Consider the following 14,388-nt stretch of genomic DNA (forward strand, 5'->3'; position numbering starts at 1 on the left):
AAGTTTGTTGTTAGGTAAATAAAAAAGGAAGAAAAAAGATAATAATAATCTAAGCGGCACGTATATAATAAAACGAAAACGTGCCCAGCGAAACGGACAGCTGCAGATATCGTGAGCGACCGATAAATATTACAAAATCGGTAAATAAAAGAGACCAGGCGGAAAGATGCCGAAAGCGGATTCTTGCCGACACCCTCGCGAATAATAAGTTAAAATCACATATCGGCAAAACATAAAGACGGCGAGAACGCGCCGAAAGCAAATCCTTCCCTAGTAAAATTAGGGGAAAACAAATAATGAAAACGAAAGTGTGCAAAATAAGATAGCACACCTGCGGGTATTCTCGCGAGAAAGCGGCGAAAAATATAAAGATTAAAAAGATGCCACACGCATCGCCTCTCAGCAAACAAGCTCTAAGCCACACGCGAGGGCAATAAAGCGAGAACCCGCCGATAAAAGCGGCACTAACAAACGACAAATATCGCGATATAGGAAAAACTAACAACAAACACCGCCGCCGATATCGAAATCTCGAGAGGATAATAAAAATATAAACCTCAACAAATTCTCCATTGGTCAAAACCTAGGGCCCTAAACAAAAGCCCTGACCAATCCCGATAAACTTTTAAAGTCAAGAGACGCCTCCGGGACTGAAAGGGCGTTATTGAAAAATTCCCTATTCGTCAGGAAATATTAACAAACTAACGGGAAGGAGGAGCAAGAAGGTATATATACCCGTGACATCTCTCAGAGAATATCAATCTTTTCTCAAACCTACGCTCGCGGATCAATCGCGAAAAGTTGTATCACCATCCTTCGAGTGAATCTCGAACTCGTGAGCATTCGCAGTGACATTTGTGAAATCATCGTGTGCCCAGTGCTCACCGAGTACGACGATTTTCGCGAGTGAACAACTGCGAGTGGAACACCATCCTCACGGAGGAGTCCGTAGCCAGATTCACACCTGGAATAATTAACACCTACCTGCGCACTCCATAAGTAGTAAGTTATCAAGCACGCTACATCTCCACCCTTACTAATAATACTTAAAATAATTCTGGGACTTCAATTAAATTATAATTGTTTTCCTTTTTAATTTATTAATTTATTATCCTTGTTAAATTCTAACTTCGAAAAACTGTCCTTTCTTCCCCCATCCTTATCTCTCTCTCTCTCTCGAAATCACTGTGGATTTCCCGCGATAGCGGAGCAATCCGTGATTTCTATCATCCCCTTACCTTTTGAAATCACTCCGGATTTCCCGCGATAGCGGAGCAATCCGTGATTTCTTCCATCTCCTCTTTCTCTCGAAATCACTCTGGATTTCCCGCGATAGCGGAGCAATCCGTGATTTCTATCATCCCCTTACCTTTTGAAATCACTCCGGATTTCCCGCGATAGCGGAGCAATCCGTGATTTCTTCCATCTTCTCCCTCTCTCTCGAAATCACTGTGGATTTCCCGCGATAGCGGAGCAATCCGTGATTTCTATCATCCCCTTACCTTTTGAAATCACTCCGGATTTCCCGCGATAGCGGAGCAATCCGTGATTTCTTCCATCTTCTCCCTCTCTCTCGAAATCACTGTGGATTTCCCGCGATAGCGGAGCAATCCGTGATTTCTATCATCCCCTTACCTTTTGAAATCACTCCGGATTTCCCGCGATAGCGGAGCAATCCGTGATTTCTTCCATCTCCTCTTTCTCTCGAAATCACTCTGGATTTCCCGCAATAGCGGAGCAATCCGTGAATTCTATCATCCCTTTATCTTTTGAAATCACTCCGGATTTCCCGCGATAGCGGAGCAATCCGTGATTTACTCTCTCTCACTCTCTATCTCTCTCTCTCTCTCTCTCTCTCTTGAATGAACAAATAAGTAATACAATAACTAACTAAATTATTAAATAATTAAAATATCAAAATTATATAAAAATAAATATATATATATATATATTTTTTTTCTCTTACAAGAACTCCCAGAGTTATTTTTCAGTAAAAACTCTTCTTGCCCGGTTACTTTATTATTCGCTCTCGTAGTGGAAAATCCAAGGAGACGACCCTCGCGAACCGCTGTTAAATTGACGCGAAACCGGCGTAATAGGCGGTTAAAGAAAGCGTTGGCACGGAGTCTGGCTGCGGGCGAAACCTTCGGCTCCCTAGAAAAAATTAACACACCGATCCATACAGAGACAACTAATACATATCACCCTACGGTCTCTCCTATTTCCTCACCCGAACATATAGAAACCCCGCTGACGCCGTCTCCCGCTACCTCTGCTTCTGCAGAATTTTTCGATTCCCCGCGAACTCCTTCTCCTCTTTCTCCCGAACCCGCTATACCTCAGCGGGCCCCTTCCCCTCACTCCTCTGTTTCCTCTGAGGACGCCGATTCTCCGCGGAGCCCTTCTCCCTTTCTTCCCCCTGCTTCTCCCGAACGCCCTGAGCCACCTAGATCTCCGTCTCCGGCTCCCTCAACAATCACCCTTGAAGATTCTCCTCCCTCATCCCCAACGTCCTCTGTAAATAGGGAACATCCGGAAGGGTTTGAGGTAGTAGATATCAGCGACGACGATTCCGAGGAATCAGAATCGCCTGCCAAGCTCTCATACGAGCAATTCAGAGCTTGGCTGATAAACCAGCTCCCAGGGATACGAGAAGTCCCCCGAGAAGTGAGGAAGCTTTCACGATTGGTCCAGGCCCCGTAGACCACGAGGCCTTACGCGAATTTCTAGAGACCACCGATAGGAATAACATCATCCCCTGGTATGTTCCCGGGCGAAGATATCCTTTAGCCGTCCCTGCACACCTTCTCCTACGAACCTATCCCCCCTCCACCGCCATAATTACCGAACTCATATAACCTAGAATTCTCTCTTACACGCACACACATGGACACTAATTTTATATACCTATTACCATTTAAATTATTGTAACCACCAATCGGGACCCTAAAATTTAAACAATAACTCTTACCCCTTTCTGCCCCGATTGAAGACCTCCGTACTAATGTATCACCCGCGACACATACACATACATTCACTCTTCATTAGCAACTAAGTCCGTCAATAATATTATTATGTATATAAATTCTTTCGTCTTTATATTAGGAATAAATTTATAAATTTCAAAATAAATGATTTTCATTTATTAATAACCCGTTCCCACTTATTCCCGTAAACCAGGATCCCACAAGGTCCCATCCTGCGTAAAAGAGATTAAATTCTCTTGCCAAAAAGGGACCACCGAGCGAACGGCCCTTTAAATAGAGTAAGAGCGACCCTTGCGGTCGTTGACCTATTTGGGCCCAGACGTTCGTTCGGGTCGAACAGACGGATAGTCTGCCGTCGTTCGAAAAGATAAATTTAGTTACGTCCTTCCTTTCGACTCTTCCTTCCTTGAGTCTGGACGTAACATAAATAAAATTTGGGGGCTCGTCCGGGATAGAAATGTGCGATTCGTGGTAGCGGTAATGAGTAAAGGAACAAGAGGTCAAACTGATAAAGATCAAATAGAAGAACTATATAAAACTGCATTAACAACACCACATAGAACACGCAAATCTAAATCTAAACCATCTGATTCCGAATTAATTCACACATCCACACCTTTAGTACCTTCAACTTCGACATCTCGCCAAATAAATTTTTCGTTAAAAGATCCTTCCTCAGAATTCGATTTAACTGAAAATACTTTAGTAGCCGAATCGCCCGAGCCAGATTCCGACGATTCCGCCGATATAACTACTGAAACAATAAAAGATCAAATCGAAAAATTTGATATCGAAAGCGATCCCGAAAATTTACTTTCTTTTAACATGGCGCAACCTAACCCCTTTGCTACCTTAAAATACGCGGTAGACGCCGTCCCCTTTTTTGACGGTAGTAACATTCCGCTAAATTATTTTATCGAGGGTTGCGAGGAAGCGAAAGCTATGCTTCCTAAGGAAGCAGAGGCTCAATTTACTAAAATTATAAGAACTAGAATAGTGGGAGAAGCGCGTCGAACAATTCGGGATGAAGATTTTGATACTGTATTGCAATTAACTACTTATTTAAAGAAAATTTATGGACCCACTAAAAATGTATATCAGTTACAAGGAGAACTAGGATGTATTTATCAAAGGAATGAAGAGGATGTCGTCACTTACGCAAATAGAGTTAAATTACTTGGAAAACAAATATTGGAAGCATATCGAAGTTCCGGTCACATTTTACCCAATCAAAATATAAAAACAACGGTAGAAAAAGACATGTGTAAGTGTTTTATTAGAGGGCTAAAGCCTGAAATAGAGCAAAGAATCGCTAGAGATTTAGACGTACAAGAAACTGTCGCCGACGCCCTAAGGATAGAAAGAGAGCTTCGAGAGATGACAGGTTTGCGCCAAGGCCAAGGCGTTAAAACAGGCCAATCACCGTACACTAATCAAGTGCGGGAAATCTGTCAGATCTGTTTCAAAGAGGGACATGCCGCAAGTAGTTGTAGGAAGCTCGTTCAATTTTCCTTACAAGAGCACGATTTTCAAACGAATAACGGAACGGAGATTTTAATTTGCCAAATATGCAAAAAACGCGGCCACAGTGCGGATAAATGTCGCCAACGCGATCCTCGCGCTCGTCAGTCAGTAAACGTAATTCAAGAAAAAATTACTATATGTCAATTATGTTCAAAAACCGGCCACGACGCCAAATCATGCCGACAAACTACTTCCCAACAACAAATTAATAAATCGACGGTTACTTGTCAATGGTGTGAAAGGCCTGGCCATTCGGCTAGTAATTGTTGGAAAAAACAGAACGAGGAAAGAAGTTTGGAAAGTAGACCGAAAGTTTCATGCCAACTTTGCGATAAATTCGGACACTCCGCTAAGGATTGTCGTGTTAAAATAAATCAACAACTGACAACGAAGAACGATACATTCTGCAGATATTGTAAAGAACAAGGCCATCTCCTTGAAAATTGTCAGTTACGCAACGCAAGTAATAATCGTCGAAAAGAAAATAATCAGGGAAACTACACAGGTCCCTCGGGGTCGGGTGCACAACGGGGGACCGGACAGACTTCACACCCGTCGACATCTCAAGAAGTCAAGTAGGCCGTCAAACCATCGACATACGACCCGTAACAGTAAACCTCGATAAACATAGTCGCGTGCCTACTGTTCAGGTCCAAATTAACGAAATACCATCGCAAATAACCTTTCTATTAGACACGGGATCCGGACCAAATATAATCAAGGAAAATTTTATACCTAAAACTCTAAAAATTAACTATACAAATATATTAAAATTAAATGGTATAAATAATCATCCCGTATATACGCTCGGAGAAGTCGCTTTAAATCTCCTTGGAATTCCGATATCTTTCCATTTAGTATCTCGCGACTTTCCGATTCCACAATCCGGAATATTGGGAAATGATTTCTTTAAACAAACATCATCGAAAATAGATTACGCTCAAGGATATCTGACCGTATTAACATACCGTTTTTCTCACCGGAATCTATAATAGTGTCTCCGAGATCCGAATCATTATTTTATGTAAGGATAGAAAACCCCGAAATAAAGGTGGGATATATACCAAAATTAAAAATAGAACATGGAATTTACTTAGGAGACACTATTGTAGAGAACATCTCCGGAAAAGCATATCTCAATGTTATAAGTACTTTAGACGAAGAAGTGGAAGTCCGCGTACCCACTTTGCGTTTAAAGCCGTTGGATCAATTATTTGACGACCATAAATCCGACTGTCCGACGGTCAACAATTACGATGAAGTTTCATCTATAAACGAAGAACCAATGAACACCAACGAAACTTATATTGATATCGAAGACGAAGAAGAAATTTTCGAGGATGAAGAAAAATTTACGGAAATAACTCGAAGGACAAACAAAATTAATGTTGACAAGGGGAATAAAAATTCTCCTGAAAATTTTAATAATTCAAAAATCCTTGGAGAGGGAAGTTACCAAACCTCTCCTGAAAATTTTAATAATTCGAAAATTCTTGGAGAGGGAAGTTACCAAACCTCTCCTGAAATTTCATATAATCCAACAATTAACGGAGAGGGAAGTTACCAAACCTCTCTTGAAAAATTGAATAATTCTAGTAAAGGGAAAAATTATCAAATCTCTCTCAAAAATTTAAATGATTCAAAATCCCTTGGAGAGGGAAGTTACCAAACCTCTCCTGGAGGGGATATTTCTAGAATTTCGGAGGGAAATTTCCAAACCTCGACAGAAAATTCTAGCTCCGTCAATTGCGAGGAGGGAAGTTACCAAACCTCACTACGCGATTTGACACAATCTTGTTCTAATTTAAGAGAGAAAAATTCCTTATCAATTCTAGATATCAAATTTCCGAAAGTTGGATTATTCACAGAAGACCACAATGACAAATTAAAGTCATCTCATGTCACTATAAAAGACCTTCTTGAAAAGGCACAAAAATATTTAAATATTGAAAAATTAAACATTAAAAACTCTAAACGCATGAAAAACAGAACCAAACCGTCTTCGAAAGTTTCGACGTCTTTATTAAATAAATCGCAAGAAATTATAGATAAATTTATGCGAAAACGAAAATCTAAACATAAAAGAAAACAACAACAAATTAACGATGCAAGCAACGATTTGCATAATTGCCTGGTGGTTTCCGAGAAAAAGGAGAAAGACCGCTTTATACAAATTACCGAATTATTACGATTGGAACATCTAAATGAAAAGGAACAAGAAAGTGTAAAGAAATTAATAACAAACAGTCAAAACCAATTTCATATTCCCGGAGAAAATTTAACTGCAACTCATGTACTCCAACATCAAATACCAACCACAGATGATCGACCAATTAACACTCGTCAATACAGATTCCCGCAACTACATAAGGAAGAAATAAACAAGCAGGTAGAGGAACTGTTAGAAGGAGGCATCGTAAAACCCTCACAATCGCCATACAATACGCCCATATGGATCGTGCCGAAGAAAGAGGACTCCAAAGGAAACAAGCGCTGGAGAATGGTCCTCGACTTTCGGGCTTTAAACGACAAGACCATCGGGGACGCATATCCATTACCTAACATCATAGATATATTAGATCAATTAGGGGGCGCGCAATATTTCTCTGTATGCGACTTAGCATCTGGGTTTCATCAGATAAAAATGGATCCTGCTGACAGTCACAAAACTGCATTCACTACTCCCTTCGGTCACTACGAATTCGATCGAATGCCTTTTGGATTAAAAAACGCTCCTGCAACATTTCAGCGCCTAATGGATTTAGTATTAACAGGATTACAGGGCGAAGAATTATTTGTTTATATGGACGACATTGTTATTTATGCTACTTCCTTAGAAGAACACGAACGAAAATATAACGCATTAATAGAACGACTTCGCGAAGCTAATTTAAAACTACAACCTGATAAATGTGAATTTTTAAAAACCGAAGTAACTTATTTGGGACACGTAATTGGCAGAGATGGAGTAAAACCAGATCCGAAAAAATTAGAGGCAGTACATAAATTTCCCCGACCGAAAACCCTAAGAAATATTAAGCAATTTTTGGGACTTGCCGGATATTACCGGCGCTTTATTCCAAATTTCTCTAAACTAGCAAAACCATTAACAAATCTATTAAAAAACGACACTCGTTTCGAATGGACATCAATTCAAGAAGAATCCTTCGAGATATTGAAACAAAAATTATGTGAAGAGCCAGTACTACAATACCCTGATTTCTCTCGACCATTTATTTTAACTACGGATGCGTCAGGTTTAGCCGTAGGAGGAATACTCTCACAAGGAGAAATAAACAAGGACAGACCTATCGCATACGCTTCCAGAACACTCACGGACGACGAAACGAAATACGACACTTACGAAAAGGAAGCACTAGCCATAATATATTGCGTTAAACACTTCAGACCATACTTATATGGAAGAAAATTCACCCTAGTTACAGATCATAAACCTTTAATGTGGTTTAAAAACGCGCAAGACGCAAATATGAGAATACTTCGCTGGAGATTAAAATTAGCGGAATACGATTACGACGTTGTTTTTAAGGCAGGAAAAACTAACGTAAATGCGGACGCATTATCAAGAAACCCAGTAGATCTTGAAGAAATTGATTGCAAAATAATAAAAGAACGAAAAACATTAAATCCAAATAATCCAGAAGATGCAGAAATAATTTCCAGAATGCTGGAAGAAACCGATGACGAAGAAGAAGAAGACGACGATTTTCAACTATATCTGTCAGATACCGAAGAAATTGAAGGACCGATACTCGAAGAAGAACCCCCTGATAATAATGCCGATCCTATACCTTTTACCCCCGAAGAACTAAACGAACCTCCAGCGTCACAAACTATCGAAAAAGCGCTAATACATGATCCTCCAAAACAAAACAGAATGCAAACAAGAAGTCAGGCGACAAAACGAAATATTAAGAAAAATAATGAAAATCATAATAACAACAAAAACAATACTGAAAAGATAGAAGAAAGAAACGATCCGCCAGACAAAGATCAGGATAACAAAGAAACAGATGGAAAAGAAAGGGAAGAAAGCGATGACGACGAAGAAGAAATTATCAATAAAAATTTAAAATCAAGAAAAACAAAAATGAAACCTACTATCATTGAGAATAAAATAATTAAAAGCAACGTTATAGATTCTCGCGAACTATTATTTCTGCGAAAAGACAATGACGTATTTTGTCGACATTTACGGAAAACCTTTAGACTCAGGATCTGAAAAACTCTTCGAAAGAAACGAACTCCCGAATATAGGACCCCTGGAGTTAGGTAAAGCGAAAGCAATAAAATACAAAACCTACTACCACATAGTCTTACCCATCAGTGAGACGGAACGAGAAGGCCCCACAGCGACTCTCAACCAAATTATCGCGGTCATACACGACTTACGAAATTTGACTGAAAATTTAAACTTAGGAACACTCAGCATTGCAAAAACAGAAATTATCAACAACGTTCCATGGAATAATATCAAATCGCAACTGCAATTAAGATTCATTAATTCCACTACCAAAATAATCATTTGCAACGGACAAATTAAATATCCACCGAAAGATCTACGATCCGTTATAATTGGTGAGATGCACTGTTCGCCGACCGGAGGACATCGCGGCGTCACTAAGACATACAATAGAATAAAACACAATTACTATTGGGAAAACTTAAAACTAGACGTTCAAAGATACATACAACAATGTTTGCAGTGCCAACTGAGAAAATTAGTACGCGTCAAAACAAAACAGCCTATGATAATCACAGACACACCAGGCTCTTCTTTCGACAAGGTAGCCATGGATATTGTCGGACCTTTACCCAAGACAGAAAGAAATAGCGAATACATTTTGACCTTACAAGATCAGCTGACCAAATACTGTATGGGTATACCATTACAAAACCAAACCTCCGAAACTATCGCAGAAGCTTTCGTAGATCGTTTCATCTGCATATTCGGAGCGCCAAAGGCAATATTAACGGATCAAGGAAGAAATTTTATCAGTGATTTAATGAAGAAAATCGCAAAATTATTTAAAATTCGTAAATTTCGTACTACTGCCTTCCACCCACAATCTAACGGATCTTTGGAAAGATCGCATCACGCATTAGGAGAATATTTAAAACAATACGCAAACGAACAAAAACAGTGGGATAGATGGATAAGCCTTGCAATGTTCAATTATAATACTAATGTACACGAAGCAACCAGACATACACCGTACGAATTAGTCTTCGGAAAAATAGCCAGAATTCCTTCGAACGAGCTTTTACCTCCAAGCGACCAATTAGCGAATTACAACGATTATCTAGTAAACCTCGTTACACAACTTCATACAATTCAAGGAAATGCTCGTGAAAACGTTATCGAAGCAAAACACAGATCGAAGAAATATTACGATAGAAAGATTAACCCCCAAACCTTTAAACCAGGAGACCATGTATTTCTCTTAAAGGGGCCAAAACCCGGAAAATTCGGGGATCACTATACAGGACCTCATGAAGTACTGGAAATATTAAATAAAAATAATGTAAAAATTAGAATAAAGAAAAATAGCCGAATCGTGCATCCTAATCGATTGCGAATTTCCTACATTAAAACCACTAAATAATCAACAAAAAGGATTAATTTTCCACAAAAATAAATGTTTTTTTATATATATATATATATATATTAAAAATACAAAATATAATATTAATAAAAATAAAGTAGAAATACATAAAGGTTATAAGAGGAAAAAGATACACACACCTACAAAAATAATTAATATTTCAGATGGATCGCAAATTCAGACGAATAATCGCAATATTAATAATACTAGCAGTATACCTGCATCCAACACATGGGCTAATAGGATATGACTGTGGATCTTCCTCCGCAAACCTAACCACGCTATCATTGTTAAACATCGAAGAATGCGATATCCCTCGTAAAGAAATTAAACCGGATCAAGTTTACGTACAGCTGTTACAAATTAATGAATTCGAAGCAGTGCACGTAATACAGTGCAAAGTTGAAATCGACCGATTAGTCAAGAAATGCGGAATGTTTTCTCACACAATGGATGTACATAACGGAAAATATTCATATATAGAAGAAATAACTCGCGAGGCTTGCAGGCGAATGCATAGTTACGGAAGTTATCAAGTAGGACGCACTCTTATCTCAGGACTTAAATCCAATAGCACAATAACCAGACCGATTACGTTAGCTGGTCAAGTAGACAACTACGGCGAATGCCACGGAGGAGCATACTCAGATCCTTACGGAACATGGTCGGATGTCATTGTAGTCGGAACTGTAAAAATCACATTACAGGATTACACTGCCGACGTACGCATCAACACTAATAAAGTACAACTCAGATCCGGCATTACTTGCCAACTCGGCTCTACACATTGCATAGACATCGAAGGAGGAGACACGTATTGGAATACCGTACCTGCAGGTCCCTGTAAATTTAATAACTATGGAATATTATTCGAGGGGTACGCCTACAAAATAATTGACGACGAGCAAGGCCAAACAGTATATTCTCTCACCACACAAGACACAATATTCGCCCTAACCAGTAAAGGCAAACAAGATGTCTGCGGATATTCGATAATACGTACCGAACATCCTAAATTAATGATTTTCGAAACTGTACGAGGAACCGTCGTTTTCAAAAAACAATCGCGCGTTTCAAATCTCGATATCTTCACGTACATGAATTCTAAGTTTGTTTACGTGGAAAAACATATTCGCACGCAAATTAATCAACTTTACCATGACATTTTATTACAACAATGTAATTTAGAGCAACGAATGCTACAAAACGCTTTGGCCATAGCCACACAATCTCCAGATATTTTTGCATATCATCTAATGAAAGGGCCCGGCTATATGGCTCTACTAGCTGGAGAGGTTATTCACATCGTAAAATGCGTACCCGTCGAAGTCAAGCTCGCTCAAACAAACCGATGCTACAACCAACTACCCGTGCTTCGGGAAAATCAAACGTATTATTTAACTCCACAAACGCACATATTATTGCAACAAGGAACGCAAACCACTTGCAACACATTAGCACCCGCCATGTATCAGCTAGGAGATTCTTGGTACAAATTTATGCCAAGACCAGTGGATACCATACCGCCGGTCACTATAAAACCATTGACTAAGCCTGTATGGAAATACATCAGCCCAGGATCGCTCGCCACCAGCGGTATATACACGGAAACAGATTTAAAGGACCTACGAGATCATATAATGTTTCCAGCCGAACGACCTGCCGTCCTCAACTCCCTAGCGAGAGGGGTGATGGGAAAAACCATATCCCTGGAAGGGGGATCAATCTCCAATTTACTTGATACAAACACCATAGAAAAAATAGCAATATCTACATGGAACAAATTCTGGAATAAATTTCTATTTTTCGGGAATCTCAGCGCTGGACTAATCGGAATATACCTGAGCATCAGAGTCATAAAACTGACGCTAGACACAATAGTACACGGCTACGCCTTACACACAGTGTACGGGTGGTCCTTGTACCTGCTAGGAGCCCTATGGGACTCCCTAACACATCTACTAATACATTTGAAAACAAGGCAATCGAAAAAATCGAAAGCCAGCGTGCCGGTTCCCTATACCCAAAATAACGAGACACCTGAAACCATCCACACAGAAAACAACACAACTCCAACAGCTACCTACCCCCTCCTCCCCCCACGGGAAGATACTACATATACCTTGGAGCTTAAAGAAGCGAAATTTTAACGAGCAAGGCATACCGCCAATTACAATAACCCCCCCCCCGGTTTTCTTCACATATCAAGCAAGGCATACCGCCAACACAATAAACCCCCTTTTTGGATCTCCCCATGCACCAAAAACAGTAAAATTTTTTTTTATATACAGAAATGGAAACCTCTTACATCGACACTGAATTCTTGACTCGCGGTCGCCTGAAGGTGACCGTGGTAAGAGCGGAATCACCCTTGCTGTTTTGGGTACAACTAAAAAATAGCGCAAGGGAACTCCTGGAAATGGAAGAAGAAATCCAATTCCGGATGGATAGGAGAGCCAATTCATTGCTCGTATACCCTCACCATATGAAGGAGGACTTAGAGGTCGTGGTTAAAGACAAGAAAGGATGGAAGCGAGGGTTTATACAAAGCATAAATAAAAACACTTGGATGGTCAAAATAATGCTCGGCGACTGGGGAAGAACAGTGTGGCGCCGTATGAGCGAAGTGTATCACTTAGAAGACCGTTTTAAGGGGGTATCCTGGCAAGCCATAATATGTGGATTAGCCCACACCGCAGCCCCTAATGGTAGGCAAACGTGGCCAATAATGACACGAGACCTGTGTCGACTCCTTTTAGAGGGACAAGATGGATGGATAAATATAGTCCATCCTCTAAGAAAGGGTGCGGCCCTGGTGAAACTCCATATGGAGACCACCAAAATGTTCGATAGAGCATATAACTTTAGGGACGCGCTAATTCGGATTGGCCACGCCGAACTTTGCACAGAAATCACCGCCGACGTGGAACCCTCAGTCTAAAAAAAAAAAAAAAAAAAAAAAAAACAAAAAAAAAATATATATATATATAACCAGAATTATGTATTAACTTAGAGTTATTGTAGCATTTAAATAATTCTATATATTCTAAATTTTTATTACTCCACTATTCATTTGAAATCTGAATTGTGTATTAATTCAGAATTACTCTAGTGTTTAACAATAAGTATTCCTATAGACCCTAAATTTTCTTTACCTTACTACTACTTCGTTTGAATTTTGAATTATGTATTAGTTAGAATTACGCAAGCGTTTAAGTACTCCCATATATCCCAAATATTAATTACTATTATCATTAGTCACTATATCACCCTACCTTTCCTCTTTATATTATGTACTTCTTTGCATATTATAATTATAGCGTCATTATTGATGCTACACATTATCATATCATATTATTTTTTTTTGTATTAATTACTATTAGACCATATATATATATATTGAATCGTTATTGGTAATATTTCAACATTTGCGTTCTTAGATTTCAGTTTTTTTGTATACTTATCATGAATATATGTGTTTCTTCTTTAATTACATGCGCAAATTTATACCTTATACTTAACCTCATAATAATAATACTTTGTAAACAAGTGGAACCATTTTCTATCTTAATTACATCATTATCGTCAAAACATACTGCCTGATCATCGGTTGCAGTATAACAATGCCAGTATATCACCATCTTCAATGGACACCCGAGATGCCGGAAGAAGTACGCCAAGGCCCAATCGACGGTGTTAAACCAGGAGACCACCCCGAAACATACCGAAATCTAACTGAACTCCGGTGTGTTACATTAATGGAGGGTGAAATCTATCAAGATACGACTGACTGCAGCAAAATTTGTCAAGAATGCTATGATAAAATATCAGCCGAGGAAAACCAAGAATATGCAACAATACCACCGCATAATTTGGTCCACGAAATATCAGCTGGCGACCAAACAAATTGCACTAAATGCAATAAAGTAATAGTAACAATCAAACCGGCGATAAACTGCAGGAACTGCATAGAAGAATATCTATACGTTGACCAGACATACTTGGCCGAAGGCTGGGGTCAAGCTGTGATCCCCAGAGGGGTAGAAGAGCAATAAAAGGAAGGGACCTGCTACTTGACACCAGAGAACTGATATTTACTACTGACGAAAATCAGGCAGATAAAAACGTGCCTAATTCTTTTCTTTTCTTTATATATAACATATATATATTTTATATATATATATATCCCTCTATTTTCATTAGAATTTTCATACGATAGAAAAAGGGCTCCACACCAGCGTTACATGTAT

At 39.3% G+C, this 14,388-nt stretch overlaps 2 protein-coding genes across 2 annotated transcripts; both read left to right on the plus strand.

Annotated features, from left to right (window-relative positions):
- Nucleotides 1–3,467: 3,467 nt before the first annotated feature.
- On the plus strand, nucleotides 3,468–5,415 carry LOC145937816 (uncharacterized). Its single transcript, XM_083041187.1, has one exon. The coding sequence runs from the start codon at nucleotides 3,468–3,470 to the stop codon at nucleotides 5,088–5,090; it is 1,623 nt and encodes a 540-aa protein (XP_082897313.1). The 3' UTR covers nucleotides 5,091–5,415.
- A 4,805-nt stretch (nucleotides 5,416–10,220) lies between these two features.
- Nucleotides 10,221–13,039, plus strand: LOC145937384 (uncharacterized). The gene has a single exon (XM_083040409.1). The coding sequence runs from the start codon at nucleotides 10,303–10,305 to the stop codon at nucleotides 12,286–12,288; it is 1,986 nt and encodes a 661-aa protein (XP_082896535.1). The 5' UTR covers nucleotides 10,221–10,302; the 3' UTR covers nucleotides 12,289–13,039.
- The last annotated feature ends 1,349 nt before the right edge of the window (nucleotides 13,040–14,388 follow it).

This window comes from Prenolepis imparis, unplaced genomic scaffold (genome assembly GCF_030444845.1).
Source record: "Prenolepis imparis isolate NDT839.2.m4 unplaced genomic scaffold, iyPreImpa1.0 SCAF_6, whole genome shotgun sequence".
NCBI classification, from domain to species: Eukaryota; Metazoa; Arthropoda; class Insecta; order Hymenoptera; family Formicidae; genus Prenolepis; species Prenolepis imparis.